Here is a 16,588-nt window from a genome sequence, read left to right on the forward strand (position 1 = left end):
TCTCTGTCCCTTTTAATTGACTATAAAAAATACTTAGTGCTAATTACGGATTGTTAAACTCTAAAGCTCTAAACATTATATGTTGTCATGATTATCAAAGGTGAAAAGGGCAATTAATAAAGATGGAAATTTGAGAGTATAGGTGTGTTTTTTCTTTTAAAAAATCTTTAATTTTTTATATATCTATACTCATTTATATAGCTTCTGGTATCCCACTGCTTGTGATTATAGTTCATAGTGGTAAAACAGGGCTAAGAGAAAAGAAAATACCAGATGTTAAAAAGGAAATTATTTAGCAGCTTATTAAAGAAGATTAGCTTGTAGCTTATTGAAACCCAGAAATTATGTAATAGCATTTTATATATATGACATATTTTAAAGACATATGTATCTTATGTACACATATATAATAGTAATTTTTTTCTAGTAAAAATGATTTTATTATGGAAAATTTTAAGCATAAACAAAAGTAGAGAGAACAGTGTAATGAAACCCCATATATTTATCACCCAACCTAAAAAATTATAAACAAATAGCCAATCTAGCTTTACTTATTATTCTTCATTCCCCGCTCCCACCTTTCCAGAACTAGTTTTAAACAATTCTTATCATGTAATTCTATTCAGTAACACATCAGTTATCATAATTACTAAACAGGAAATATTAAGATATTTAAAAATGCTGTGATGTTTATAACTATTTGATGTTGAGATGTTAACTGTAAATAGTTGTTTAAATTCATGGCAATCCTTGGTTCATTATTACAGGTTATAAATTAACAAGAAGGGTTCAGATTCAGTCAGGTAGTATTCCAGTTTGTTCCTGGTGTCTTCAGAAGGTCAGGACTATTCGAATGCTGTTAATAATAAGACAATAGCATAATTTTTATGGTGAATCTAACCAAAACCCACAAATAATTTTTGTATTTTTCTTTCAGCATTTGGTTTAATCTTTCTTTATAGACATCTGTCAAGAAAAGAAATTAGCACATTATCCCTAATTTCTTTTATCTTGACATTCATGGCATTAATAATACTTTGTATATGATGCTAGGAAGCTGGGAAAAGTTGGGGACCCTCACGTGACCCTGGGTGAGGTCTGTGCTGCTTGATGGTGCTACAGAGTAAACATGCTAAGGTTGTAGTGGGGTTTTCATCTTGGAATAGTAACTGCTTGGTGTGTTGGGATGATGCTTTCTGAGAACCTAAATATTCTTACTCCTGGATAATTCCTTCAACACACAGAAGCAAAGAAGGGGGTAAGCCTCAAGAACAGAGACTTCCATATGTTCCACCTTGCTGCTGGAGCTGTGGAATCCCTGGCATTAGCAGGTTGCCATCCATGATGTTGTCTTCACCCAGAGACTGGAACTACATCTGTCTGCCTGTGGAGAGAGAACCTCTGTGTCCTTTCCTCACCATGAGTTGGGGTCACTGCACCTTAAAAGACCAACTGGGTGTTGTACTCTCTCTCCTTCCTTGCTTCTATACCCATATGCTAAGTCCCATCCTCTGCCTTCTCCACTGTCACCTTTCCATCGGTGTGGGCAGTAATGTGGTCTTCCCAGTGAGCCAGAGGGGAAGTAGGAGGCCTCATTCAGGTATCTAGCCCTCGGCCTTCCATTCTTCCACTGATTATCAGGCCTACTTTAAGAGTATGGGAGACTTGCCCAGCTGTTAGTAAAGTAATTCACCATTTTCCATTTAACTGCCACTTAGCATTCCTTGTGGATATATTCCATAACTGAGAACTCTAGGGGAAAAGGTGTGGTGGTGGAGGAGATAAGAGTTTTAGGGTCTAAGGCCCCAAACTCCCAACCTAACTCCTGACATAAGGGCTGCTCCTTATGAGGATATTGAGATTGTGCAAGATATTGCAGGGCTTATACACTAAGTTATTTTGTGTAGCTTAAATAATGTTTCTTTTTTCTTTTTCTTTTTATTGAACTTCTTTTTGATACGTTGCACCTACTGTGTTTGAAAATTAGAGAGTTCCTGTCAGTAGAAATAATTTCTCAGGTTTCTTTCCCAGGAAGTAGCCTGGGTCCTCACATCATGGACCCATTTTCTTCTTTTGCCACATTTATTTTCTGCTTCAAACTCATGTCATTTAGCTTTAGGCTCCCCCCCACTCCCTATTTTGTGATATCTTCTCTTTTTGTTGCTTATTTGGTCCTTCATCTCCTCTGTGAAACTGTTCCTGGTGTTTTTCCTTTTGCTTCTATTGACCAAGCTGTGCTTGATCATTTTAACCAAAATCATTGATCCTAGTGTCCCCTGCTCCTCAATTGCTACAGATAACCCAGTTGGGACATTTCTATAAATTAGTTCCCAGGGTCTGTGCCAGAGGAGCACAGTATAGCTAGAACTGTGGATCAGAACGTTATCTTATAGGAGACCTGGGACAAAGCAAGAGAGCGTTGGGTCATCCTTTAGGTTTCTTTAAATGAGCCACTCACTGCTCACATATCCATGGTTTTCACCTGGTTCTGATCATGAAGGGCCTGGAGTGGGCATTCTTTTGTTAATTGCAGAACATAATGATGCAAGACCCAGGGCTATATTGCACCAGAGTGACCTGACATTATACTGTGGAAACCTTTCTTTCTAGGGAGCAGCCTCAACTGAGTTAACAGTTGTTTGTGAAAGGGAAAATATATATCAGTTTATATCACCACTCTATGTTGGGATAGTGTGTGGCAGTGTATATTATGGAAATAGAGTAGGAAGCTTTTCTTTTTTCCAGAGGCCACTATTTAATCTTTTAAGCACATCTAGGATGTGTGATGGTGTGGAAAATGTCAGAAAAGACAAACTGGTTAGTTCTTAACATCAAATAAGGAGTCATCATAAAGGTTTTTCAAACCACTTATTCCTCTGTTAATTTACCTTTTGCCTTGGTTCATCAGGTCAAATGCCTCATTGATTTTGTCAAAAGGCAGGGTATGAGTCACCAGTATGTCCAGATCAAATTTCTTATTCTTGTAGTCAGTAACCAGCTTTGGGATAGAATCGATGCTTTTCCAACCTGTAATTTGACCAAAATGCCAAGTAAAGACATGGTAGGTGACAGTAGTTTAATCAGTTTGTTGAGTGAATGAAATTACTAGGTAAGATTTGGGTTGCTTCAAATGGATTATCCCTCCCATCTTTAATTTTCTACACTTTTATTTATTTAAAAGTTTTTCTTAATAAGAAATGTTAAAATTAGTTCCTATTTCTAGATAAGGAATTATCTCAGTTTGGTCAAAGTTTTACCTTTTGTTCCTCTGTGTTGGTTCATTTTAATGCAAATTGAATTTCAGTTTGCAAATTGTAGTTATCCATATATAGAAACTTTACTTTCAAATAATTCCTAGAATAACTTTTGTGCAGTCTCTAGATGTGTTATTAGGCACTCAATATTTAAACAGTTTTCCTTTCCATTCAATAATCTTCTTTATAAGAATTTGTATACCACTATGGAGAAAATGAAAAGAGGAAAAAAAACTGACCACCAAAGCATGTTCCATTTATGGTACGGCCCATTATTAGCTCCACTGGAGATACCATCAATCCTCTCATTTCAGAGTCTACTCCAATGAAAGTACATGATCCCCAGCCTGCTATTGTACTGTCCAGGGCTGCTCTCTGGAAGGTCAAACAGAAAGGATTAGCTGAATAAGTAGAACAAGTAGAACATGAACTCTAGTGTAGGTATGTACAATGCTTTAGGGAAAATTTATACAATTCTGCATATAAGAGTACTCAAGCTAAGGAGGTTATGGTATTGTTGATTGATAACTTGAAGCGCCACTGTTCAGTGTCAGATAGACCATTCATTAAAAATTTGAACTTCATCAAAAAAAGATATTACAAAGAAACAGAACCTATTATTTCCTTCTGTTTAATACCATAGTTATGCTGAACCTGGAGTGTATATCATTGCATACCAAGAAAAAAACATGTGAAGTTAGAAAAGAACTCTAGAAGATAAATATTATACATAATAATCAAGTTCTCTGTGATCTGCCGTGGGTATGTACTAAAAGATTTGCAGTTTCAGAGGCACAAAAACATAATCCTTGAAGTCGTGAAGAGAGGATGAATACGTATTTACTAGAACCTAGGAAATGAGGTACACGCTGTAAACTTGGTATATCTCAATGTAGGATAAATAAAAAAGTGCTATTTTAAAACAGAGCAGCACAGTTAAACAGAATCTGACACAGGCTCCTGCTCATAAAACATTTCATCTGCTTCTCTAGGTCCCTCAGCTCTCGGAGTTTGATAGAGTCACGTAACTACTTCAGGCCCATGGGCTCTGTGACGTGTGGTATTTTGTAGACGAAACAGAACAAGGTGTGGTATTGTGACGTGTGGTATTTTGTAGACGAAACAGAAAAGCCGCTGTGCAACCTGCCGGCTGTGAGCTCTCCTGCTCTAACACCCAAGATCACCTCGTGTTGCCACCGTGAAGCCGAGAAGGTGCACTTGATTGAGCCGTGGTTGCTGCATGGAAGGCGGTGGCCCAGGGGAGTTGCACTGATCTTCCCATGAGAGAGAAAACCATATTATGTTAACCTGCTGCAAGTTTGGGGTTAATACAAAAATGCCCAGGATTGAAAATGTAAAGAAATTTCAGAAAGATACAAACTTGCGGATGGCCATTCCACAAGAAGCTGTATGGTAAATAGATGAACATTTAAATCTGAGATTAATCTTAAAGAATGAAAGTGTAAACTTTGTTTTAGATCCTTTGCCATAGTCAGCGCTCAACTTAATTCTGACTTGTTGGGGCAATTTTTACTTTTACAAGAGTCTCAATAGGAAGTACAGCTTTTTTCATTACTGATCACTATATAAAAGAAGGAATTTCTTTATTTCTTTGTTTATTTGAGAGAGCAAGAGTGAGAGAGCACAAGCGGGGTGAGGGGGGACAGCAGAGGGAGAGGGAGAAGCAGGCTCCCTGCTGAGCAGGGAGCCCAACGCGAGACTCAGTCTCAGGACCCTGAGATCATGGCCTGAGCCGAAGGCAGACGCTTAACTGACTGAGCCACCCAGGCGCCCTTAAAAGAAGAAGCAATTTGGGGGCGCCTGGGTGGCTCAGTCGTTAAGCGTCTGCCTTCAGCTCAGGTCATGATCCCAGGGTCCTGGGATCGAGCCCCACATCGGGCTCCATGCTCCGCAGGAAGCCTGCTTCTCCCTCTCTCACTCCCACTGCTTGTGTTCCCTCTCTCACTGTGTCTGTCTCTGTCAAATAAATAAATAAAATCTTTAAAAAAAAAAAAAAAGCAATTTGAAGTATAGTAAATTCTCCCCCTTTTCTTTGTCTGTCTGTCTTACTAGCGATGGTAGATGCAGTGACCTAGAACTTTTAGAATGTGTTTTGAAATTTTTATTTGAATAAATGTTTATTTATTGTTTTGAGAATTCATAACATTCCTAATAGCAACTCTTCTACATATGCACTTTTTATATGGCAGAAATATTTTTGTTTATGCTGTATAGAGAGATCATGGAGAGGGGAAAATTCATAGATCTTACTTGTTACCTGTAGGTAGCTATTTACATTGACTCCTATTCTCTATTTTAGTTTTAAAATATTTTTCCTGTTTGCCTTTTTTTTTTTTTTTTTTTTTTTAAAGATTTATCCATCTATTTGAGAGTGAGAGAGAGAGAGCGTATGTGGGGGAGGAGGAGGGTCAGAGGGAGAGAGAATCCTGAGCAGACTGCTTGCTGAATGCAGAGCCCAATGCGGGGCTCGATCCCATGACCCCAAGATCATGACCCAAGCTGAAATCGAGAGTCTGATGCCCAACTGACTAAGCCACTCAGGCGCCCCCCTGTTTGCCTTTTCTGCATTTCTGGAGCTTTGCTTCAAGCAAGCAATTCATCTCCCTAATGATGACTTAGTTAAAAATGGGTATTATATGCAAGTACAGGGTTTTATTTAGAAGCTTCTGATAACTTTTGATGAGAATTACTTTTACTTCTCAAAACTTTATAATAGTTCCGTTATTGTAACTTTCTGATTGTTCTGTTGGATTCTTTGGGCTGCTTTAGAGAATTAGTGGTCATTGAACTCAAGTTCACATGCATTACTGGAATCTCCTCTACAACTGAGAAATTTAGCTTTCATTAGTTATGGAAACTTGGTGGATGGGTAGGTAGCTGATCTTTTTGTGATTAAAGAAATCCATCTATTCTTATTTGGATTCTCTGGTATAATTCTATTCCATAATTTATTTATTTATTTATTTTTTTTTTAAAGATTTTATTTATTTATTTGAGAGAGAGAGAATGAGAGACAGAGAGCATGAGAGGGAGGAGGGTCAGAGGGAGAAGCAGACTCCCTGCCGAGCAGGGAGCCCGATGCGGGACTCGATCCCGGACTCCAGGATCATGACCTGAGCCGAAGGCAGTTGCTTAACCAACTGAGCCACCCAGGCACCCTCTATTCCATAATTTAAATAATAATAGAACCTGCCAAGTTTTAGATCAAGTGGTTCTCAGCTTGAGTAACTTGTAAAAAATATTGGTATGTGGGCCCTAGACTCATGAGAATATCCTGGCATATGGTCCATTCATTGGTTCTAAACAATGACAGTGACAACTCCCCAGGCATTTCTGAAGTGTAGCCAGTGTTGAGAATCTCTGTACTGGAAAAATAAGGTCAATAGGCTGAATTTCAATGTTTGAAAAAAATTTGAGCTGTGGAAAGTAGAAGAATGGATGTAGCACATTGTAAGTTGCAGATGCCAAGGATAATTTAAAAAGAGGGTCTGAAGCATTGAACACGGGAGCAGTGCAGGATGAGGAGCCCTTAATGCATGCATTTTCAGCAATAGCTAACATTTATTGAGTGCTTATTACCTGCCAAATTGTCCTTTAAGCAGTTACATTATTCCAATTAAACCATTCTGAGAGGAGAGACGCAGGAAGGGAGACTGATGCTTTCAGCAGCTCCTCCCCAACTTCATTCTCTTCTGCAGAATGCATCAGTTGGGTAAGAACCAAGGGGAAGAACTGTACCAAGCCTGCTGCTGGCAGGTTGAAGTACAGAATTCTATTTTTATAACCTCCCTAGAGGAGGGTTTTGGGAGCCACGTTGAGTGAAGTCGTAAATAAAAGCGCATAATGCATAGTTACTCCACAGATCTCACTCATGAGATAAGAAGAATCCATAGGCAGATAATTAGTTGATAAATTGGTCATTTCATAAAACAAAACAAAACTCTACCTAGTGTCTTTGAGCAAATACGCATCGAGTGAACATTCACTGGAGAGTGAGGCTGGGCAGTCTGTCAAACTAACTTTTCCATGTGTTGTCTGTGTGGTTGGCTCTTTACCCCACTTTCTCGAGTAAGAATAAACAGGGCTGACTTCGTGGGTCTCCAACTGGTGCAGTTGCTTAGGGCCCTGTTCCTAGAAAGACCTGCAAATTATGTAGCTTGTCCTGAGAGAAGAAATCTGAATGATACCAAATTGTAGTGTTTAGGAAAAAAGATCTACTTTTTAATTTTGCAGTGTGTGTATGTGTGTGTGTGTGTGTGTGTGTGTGTGTGTGTTTAATATATTGAATATATTGAAAATTTCAGATTTATGATGTGGACCTAATTTTGCAGCCCGTTTATTGAGATCTGATGGACAGAACTGGATTGTTTGTAGATCGCTAACCATTCGCGTCTCTGCTTTTAGGTGGGAGTGGAATACCTCCAGCTATTAGGGGTGACATATGTCAGCCTGTCTTCTTCCCTCCTCTAAATCCGCCTTTTCTCTTTTTTTCTTTCTTATTTCTCATAGGCACAGTTCTTCTAAATTTTCATTTCTAAGTTTTCTCTTTTTGCTGAATTTCATGTGGAAGGACATACAGAAATATTAATAACCTACTAAGTAAATATTAATATTTATTAAATATTAATACATGCAATCTAATATAAATATTTATATGAATATATAAATTAAATACATATATAAGTATATTAATATTAAATATAAAATAACTATATCAATATAAACATTGCCAATGTTTATTAATGTTACTAAATGTAATTTATTATATACTTTTATAAAAAATAGACATACCATGGTTTCAGGTCCACCTGCACAGTCCAGGGCAAAATCCACACCTCCATTGGTCATTTCAATGATGACCTCCTGGATGGGTTTATCTAGGTTTCGAGGATTGAGGCAGTCAGTGGCTCCAAGGGCTTTGGCCTTTGTAAACTTCTCACTGTTGATGTCAATAGCTATGATTCTGGAAGCTCCTGCTACTTTACAACCCATTATAGCGGAAAGACCAACACCTCCTAGGCCAAAGACGGCACAAGTAGAACCAGGGGTGACCTGCAGGCAGCAAAATTATAAATTAACTTTTAAAGGAAGTGGCCTCACTTTTTTTTTTAAAGAAAGAGAGTAAGGTGGAGGCGGGAACATGTAAATGAAAGACTGCCTGTCATAAAACTAAATGATATAGCTAATGGGGGAAATCTGCCAATATGAAAATGGCTGGGTCACTGGCTAAATATGGAGAATCATTTGAATGCCATTAGAATTATCAGCTCATCAGAAACAAACCCAAGTGAAAATAACCTGCTTGCTTTCCTCTTCCCTTTACTGTTATCAGAACAGAATTTTAAAACACGCACATTTTAAAGGGTTTATTGTTTTCCTTTTCCAATAGATCATAATTAATTTATATTTTTAATAGGCCTTATTTGGTTGTATTAGTATTATATAGTTGGTTTTGAATGAGTGCTGTTTCTCTAAAGGTGAATTAATTCACATCCCAAATCATCAGTTAGCGTTGGTGGTATAGTGGTGAGCATAGCTGCCTTCCAAATCATCAGTTAATTTAAATGGAATGAAATCCAGATTTCTTTGCATCAAATTGAAGGGTTTTTAGAGCTGACCAGCTAACTTCCAGCTTCATCTCTGTGGTAGTCCCATTGCTGTAGTCACTACACTGTCGTGGCTTCCTTTCCTCATCCTCAGTTCATGCTGTTTCCTCAGCCTGATGCACTTCTCACCTTATTTCCTCTAATTAAAATGTGACCTCTACTTCTAGGCCTAACTTAAATGACACTCTCCCCATAAAACTTCTCTTGATTCTTCAATCAGGAATTAGTGCCCACCTTTTTGCTTTTTCTATATTGTGTTTATAATCTGCCTTGGTTGATTGATTTTGTATTTGTGTGTTTCTTCAAAAGACTGTAAGTTCTTTGAAGGCATATTATCTTCTACATTGCTATTAAGAGTATTCTGTAGGTTGGGTCTTTAATAAATGTTTGTTGCATTGAATTAAATAAAAACAATATACAAGATAATAGGGAAAGTTGCTGTAACTGGAATGTGTTATTCTGAGAGTGTATAATGGTAAAAAAATACTACACAGAGAGATGCTTAAGTAATATTTTCTAATGATGATGGGGAACTGTTAGACTTAAAGCATAAACAAAAGGGAAAGAGGAATCTGCCCAAGGGAAGTACTGATACATTCTAAATTGGAAACAAAACTATTAAGGAATAGAGAGAATGTGTATCTCTTACTTTAATTTATGCATGATATCAGGCATGCATACACTGACTTTTGCTACTCAGGGCAAAATAAAACATTTTTTACAAATATTCAGAATATTGTTCTATATACACAATGTGCTATTTAATATTGTGGCATGTGTTCAGTATAGTTCCAAATATATTTCTCTACAGACCGTGTTCAAAGTTTGCCTGTGTCATTGAGTAGAAAGGCATTTTTCTCATTGAGGCAATGTTGTACACAGTAGTTGTACATAGCTCACAACAGTATAATTGGAACACACTGTATTAATTGTGTTAAAACAACTAGATGGCTATGTGTAAAAGTGCCTTTGATTGCAGTAGTGGGGGGAGGGTCACTATAAAGTACCCCTCTCCCCATTTGAGAATTAGGACTATACATAGTGGATGATTATCTATTTGTAGACAACACTGTTACGGGACATTTTCATGCTTCCAAAGATCTCTGTGAAGTATGATTAATTTGTCAGTAAAGGATACGAGCAGATTAAAAAGAATTAGGAGTCCTGGTGATGCTGGGCGCAGGTCTCCCAATAATTACACAAAGTTGTTTCATTACTTTTCTTCCCAGAAGTAAATTAAACTTTATTAAAGCTCTTGCCTTTTGGCTAGAATTACTGATATTTCTTCTCTTAACTTGTTCCTATCAGATTCATTTCTCTTTTCTTCCCTAAGCATCCTATGAAGTGGTTTAAGTGTTCCTCAACAGTGAGAAGAACAGGACCTAGAAATTTACATCAACTTTGAATGGATTTTAAAGAAAACTGTAGCTGAGTCTCTAGTGTTAATATTCCTGAAGAAAGACTAGAGTAGGAGAAGGTGATAGTCTGCCTGGGGTCCAGGAAAGGGGAGAGGGTGGCCCAAAGAGCAATAATTCTTCCAGTGCTATCTAGAGGAGAATATGCCTTGACTGCCCAGGTTACATCTGCTTTTAACTCCACTCAGTTAACAATACCCTTCCTCTAGCAGCCTTCAGATTGTAGTCTGACTTCCCATACAATTTTTAATTTTTAATATACTGATAGCGAAAAGTAGCATTCCTGTCTGCTTGACCAATTCTCAATGGGAAGTCTTATCTTGATATTCTGGCTATCAGATCAGCTTTTTTATTTTGGTTAGGCTGAGTTTATTTCCTTGACACTTGAACAATTCCAGGTAACCTGATAAAAAGGAGTATTTGGATTTTTAAGCTGAGGATCAAGCCTTATCAAGATGTTTTAAGGGTTGCATAGGAGCCTGGCTTCATTCATTCATTCATTGAAAAATTATCCAGTTCCTACTGTGTGCCAGGCACAGGGCTAGGCTCTGGAGATATCACAATGAACAAGGGAGAGTTCTTGCCCTCAAGGAGCAAATAGTCTAAAAGGAGGGAGAAATAAATGGAAAATTTCTCCAGAGTGTGATAAGAAGGAAGACAGGGATAAACACAGATATTTTGGGGGAAACTGGGAGGGACACCGAATGCATGCCTAGGAGGCTGGAGGGTTTCTGATAGGAAGTAACAACAACAACAACAAAAAATGGAGTCAGCCAGAAGAGGTGGGGGAGCATCCCAGGCAGTGTTGGTGGGAGCCGGGCATGGAAAACCCAGGGTCACAGTGATTGGAGCCCGGATACTCAGGGTCAGGCCTTGGGGAACGGTAAGCCCGTGAAGGGAGAGTTAGGGAGAAACACTAGCCTGCTGACAGAAAAGTGGAGTATGAAAGGGGAATGAAATCTTCACATTTGTTGTTTAGAAAGACCACTCTGGTTGCATTTTGCAGTTTGAACTCAAGGGATGAAGACTGATGAGAAAGAGATTTAAATAACGGGGTTGTTTGAGGCATCCAAGTGATACTGACATCTGTCCAGTTCTCATTGAACAGTTTTGTGAAAGCTTCTGAATTCTAACATGGGCTTCCAGGGATGCATCTTGCCACCCTAAGGGCTGCCACCTGACACACACTCCCTTGGAGCCACAAAGGGACAGGATGAGAAGCAGAGATGAATTACCAGTTGGAGGGAGAGAAATCTGCAGGATCAGGGAGAAAGCAAGGGTGACTATATGGAGATGGGGGGTATCTGTAGTTTCTGTTGCCTCTTGACTGGGTCTGCTGTCCCAGGGTGAGCATTCATATTTAGGGGACATATTTAAGCATGTTGTGTTTAAGGTAGGGGTGGTCTGTAATCTAACATATTAGTATAGGAAAAGAAATTAACATGAACCGGGTGCCAACGATATGCCAGCTGTTGGGCCAGATGTCTTACATATGTAATATGATTTAATTAGCCCCATAACTATTTGTAGTAGATGTTTATTGCAGAGAGTAGGAGTGGAGAGGTTAAATAACTTGCCTTACGCCACAGAGGTAATAAATGACAGAGCTAGGGCTTGAAGAGTAACTAGCTGCTTTATGACCCTGTCTCCTAGTAAAATTCTATTTTATGCAACCTGGTGATGAACCACTTTTACCTTGGCATTGTTGATTGCAGCTCCATAGCCAGTTGAAAACCCACATCCAAACAGACAAACTCTCTCTAAATTTGCATCATCATCGATTTTGGCAAGATTTATATCCGACACTACGGTGTACTGAGTGAAGGTACTGATCCCCATGAAATGGTAAATTGGTTTTCCTTTGCAGGTAAACCTACTGGTTTTGTCTTCCATTAGTTCTTGATCAACAAGAAGATTTTTCACTAGACTAGAAAATTAAAAAAAAAAAAAAGGATACAAAAAAGAGAATGTAAATGGGCCACTGATTACACTCCGGAAAAAAAAGGTTAGGTGTTATATTTTTGTTATGACAATTTTCTGAGATAGAAAAATTGAGAAAATTACTTGACACTTTACACCTAAATATATAATCAGAAGTAGTCTAAAGATGATAATAAACTTTTTATTGAATACTTTTTATGTGCCAGAAACTCTCTTAGGGGTTTGTATGTATTAATTCTTAAAAAAAATTTATTATGGAAAACTCAACTGTATATAAAAGTAGAAAGACTGGCGTGTTGAATGTCCATGCAACCATATCCCAGCTTCAGCAGTTACCATCTCGGGGCTGATCTTCTGGCGTCTTTAACCCCCCCAATCCCCACCTCCAGCACCGACCCTCCCCCAGCACCTACCCTCCCTCATGGGATGGTTTTGAAGTAAACCTCACACATTACTATTTTCATTTGTAAATATTTTAGTATGTATCTCAAAAAGATAGATTCTTTTAGGTTGACATATTGCATTTCGTTGATATGTGTGTTGTCTCTTTTAAATGACAGGTTCTCACCTCCCTCCTTGTTTTTTTCCTTTGCAATTTGTATGTTGAAGAAGCAGTCATTTGTTCTGTAGAGTTTTTCTCATTCTGAATTTTTCTGATTACATTCCTGTAATTGGGTTTAATACATTTTTCCATCCCTGTATTTCCTCTAAACTAGTATTTTCAATCTAACTGGTTGATTTAATTTAGGTTTTATGTTTTTGTAGGAATATTTCAAAGATGGTGTTGTGTATCTTCATCTGGAGACACATAATGCCTTATTCTCTCTCTTTTTGTGATGTTAGAAAGAATTGATGGTCATTGCCAAAATCTGTTATTTCATTAAAAGTTTGCAAAAGGGTGTATTAATTCTTTAAATATCTACAACAACCCTGCGAAGTAAGCATTATTATTATTCCCATTTTATAGATGAGGAAATTGAGGCATAGTATTAGATGTAAGAGTAATACAATTTAGCCTCTGAAGTAACTAGCTTCATTTGGCATTAAGGACAAATAGATTTTTCTGTATGTAGTCTCATTAAAGAATAAGGTGATAAAGGTTTTGGAGTCTGGAGTTAGACGGTCTATGTTCAAAATCTAGCTCTAGGACTTTTATCTGTGGGCCTTAGAATAAATTACTGCACCTCATTTCATTCCTCTCTCATTTCCTATAGAAGTAGCTACTATTTTGAGTTTGGCATTTATCATTCCAGTGATGTATTTATACCTTTACTACATACACATGTAACCATAAACTATACTGTATATAGTTTTTTTTTTTTTTTAAGATTTATTTATTTATTTGAGAGAGAGAGCAGTGCGAGTGGGGAGAGGGAGAAGGAGAGAAGCAGACTCCCCACTGAGGGCAGAGCCTGATGCGGGGCTTGATCTCACTACTCTGAGATGCGGAGCTGAGCTGAAATCAGGAGTCAGAGGCTTAATGGACTGAGCCACCCCGGTGCCCCTGTATATTGTACTGTTTTGTATATGATATCTTACTAAACGTATTTGTCAGCAGCTTGCTTCATTCCCTTAACATTATGTGTGTGAAATTATTCTATGTTGTTGTATGTAGATCAGGTTTAACCCTTTTCATTGTTGCATAGTTTTCCACTGTGTTACTACATAGCAATTTGTTAATCCATTGTCTTATTGGTGGACATTGGGCTATTTTTACATGCTGTTATAAACAATGTTGCAGTGAACATTTTAGCATATGTTTCTTTGGGTAGTTTTGCAACAATTTCCTGTATACACCTAGGACTAGGATTCGTAGGTAGAAACTTCATCCAGGTATTGCCAGTGTACTTCCCCAAATATTTATACCAGTTTATAGTCTTACTAACCAGTGTATAGAGCTTACCTGAGTTTTTTACAGAAATTTGTGAGTGGACTCAGACAGAACTTGCATTTTCTACATTGAGGCATGTAGAGTGGAATTACTTTGTCACCTGGAAAGAAAGGCCATATGTTGGATGGTGCCTAAGATACAGCTTGTAAAAAGTTTCTACCAGATGAATCAGTAGAAAACACCATTCTTTATGATACACATTTTATGTTCAGCAGAAAGTATAGATGGCTGTAGTATTTTGTTGCTTTACAAGATCGCTGATTCCCCCAAGTATTGCATATACTGTCTTTTTAACTTTTTCCTTTTTTTTTTTGGCTGCTGGGCAGTCAAGCAACAAATCTGCATTGATACCACTAGCTACAGAGTCCTGTCTGAGCTCTGTTGTCGTCACAACTCTCTGCATCATGACTATTTTTTTTTTTTTTTACATTTCTAAACATCCAGTATTGAACAGAACATCCTTATATAATAGGAGAGGTGGACAACAATGTGCTGGATATGGAGATTAAACTTTATGTCATTGCCATGTGTCACCATTTAGTTCACTCTCACATTTTTTTTAAAGATTTTATTTATTTATTTGACAGAGAGAGACACAGTGAGAGAGGGAACACAAGCAGGGGGAGTGGGAGAGGGAGAAGCAGGCTTCCCGTGGAGCAGGGAGCCCGATGCGGGGCTCGATCCCAGGACTCTGGGATCATGACCTGAGCCGAAGGCAGATGCTTAATGGCTGAGCCACCCAGATGCCCCTCACTCTCACATTCTATATTTTTCTGCCTTTTACTCAATTTCAATTTAATAATGGCTTCTATCCTCTGATGACCATTTAGTATGTGCTAGGCACCCTACTAACTGCTTACCCATACTATCTCATTTAATTCTCAGACAATCCTTTGAGATGCGTACCTTTTCTCCCCACTTTAGGAAACGGAAATCTGAGCTGTGTCACAGAAAAGTGACTTCACTGGTGGAGTACACATCCAGTAAGTGGCAGAGCTAGGACTGCATCGGCCAGACTCATTGATGGATGCAGAACTTATGGGAGTGGTTTGTTTCTCTGATCTTGCTTGGGAATGGAATCTAAAATATTTCTAGGTTTGAAGCATTCTCATTAAAGGAGGAAAGAATGATATGGGTCATCCTACATGACAAGTGAGTATTAGGTAGCCCATATTCCAGTATTTTGTGAATATGTTATAAAATGTGAAGTAAATGATTTCAGCCATTGCCATGCTCCATTTACATACTATTTTTATGTTACAGAGTTTCAAAAAGACACATTAAGCTAACATTGACATATATAATATTTCTCAAGCTAACTCTAAGTCCTCATTCTTTAAATTCTTTATGATATTAAATTATTTTGGTTTTATTTAGAAGAGGTTGTTATAAATTTTCCATTTGTGCCCCACTTTGTGGCTTCGCTTCACAGCAGTTTCTCAATGCTGTATGTAAATAAAGTGACCATATTTTCCAGATTTTATTGGTTCTGATTTCACATATTCTGTCCCCTTGTTAGACTGTGATAGATTGTATGTCTCACTTAGTTTGTCTTTGGAACAGATGGGGTTCCCCTGTATAAATAGAGATCAGCTATAGCCTGCAAAGCCAGGACTCTTATCAGTCCTTGAAATATCCTGACATTTCCATTTAATTGGAATCAGGAAAGAACATACCTGGTTTGAAGTTGGTCACTCCTGGCCCAACACTTTCCACAATTCCTGCACCCTCATGGCCAAGGATCACTGGGAGAAGGGCCTCTTTAAATTTAGGATTGATAATATGGGCATCAGTATGGCACAGGGCAGTGGCGATTATCTACAAGGCAACCACAGACTTGAGGCCTGTTTCTGTCATATCATTGTGGTTGTTAGGAGAGTAGTTTTTTAGGCCCAATGTCACCTTGAAACTTTACAACATTCCTAGAGCTCAATAAAAGAATTACATTTTGGAAAAAAAAAAGAATAATTAAAAATATCAGCATATATTCTTTTCTTCTAAGCCTTTGTTTTCTTTCATTGCCACTGGAAAATCATACAAAGAGATGGAATTGGCAGTTAGTGTCTCCAGGAGAGGAGAAATCAAAGGTAATAGGGAAAAGTTGAACAGAATCTTTTAGGAAGAGGGAATGGAGGGAACACAGGTTTCTAGGGCTTGTGCAAATTTTGTTGAAATGATATGAAATGAAATAGAAATAATACAATTTTTATAATTCAAAGAGATATCAGATAAAGGATTGTCTCAGTTACTAACATACCCCTTACTCTTCAGGATTCTGCTTGTGAGGATATCCTATTCATTCTCATGTATAAACCTGTCCTGTAGTGGTCCTAGGAAAAATGTAAGCCAGGCCGGCTGTGGGGAAAATGGAGAAGTTCTGCTGACTTTCGATCTGTGATCGCGGTCTCCTCAGTGTGGTCTCTTTTCCTTGCTCACCCACATTCCTCCCCCCCCCCTCCA

General features: G+C 38.1%; 2 protein-coding genes across 2 annotated transcripts in view; one reads left to right on the forward strand and one right to left on the reverse strand.

The window, feature by feature from the left end:
• The window catches only part of CUNH4orf17 (chromosome unknown C4orf17 homolog), a 335,194-nt gene that overhangs the window by 16,014 nt on the left and 302,592 nt on the right, over window positions 1–16,588 (forward strand). The window lies entirely within an intron of this gene.
• Window positions 472–16,588, reverse strand: part of ADH4 (alcohol dehydrogenase 4 (class II), pi polypeptide) — an 18,026-nt gene continuing 1,909 nt past the window's right edge. Inside the window, exons 3-9 of the mRNA XM_032400883.1 lie at window positions 15,805–15,946; window positions 14,141–14,228; window positions 11,992–12,223; window positions 8,067–8,327; window positions 3,494–3,629; window positions 2,889–3,027; window positions 472–856 (exon numbers count right to left, since the gene is read on the reverse strand). Of these exons, the coding sequence (XP_032256774.1) occupies window positions 832–856; window positions 2,889–3,027; window positions 3,494–3,629; window positions 8,067–8,327; window positions 11,992–12,223; window positions 14,141–14,228; window positions 15,805–15,946 (1,023 nt within the window). The 3' untranslated portion in view covers window positions 472–831. The remainder of the gene's footprint in view (window positions 857–2,888; window positions 3,028–3,493; window positions 3,630–8,066; window positions 8,328–11,991; window positions 12,224–14,140; window positions 14,229–15,804; window positions 15,947–16,588) is intronic.

This window comes from Phoca vitulina, unplaced genomic scaffold, assembly GCF_004348235.1.
Source record: "Phoca vitulina isolate PV1807 unplaced genomic scaffold, GSC_HSeal_1.0 scaffold3, whole genome shotgun sequence".
NCBI lineage: Eukaryota > Metazoa > Chordata > Mammalia > Carnivora > Phocidae > Phoca > Phoca vitulina.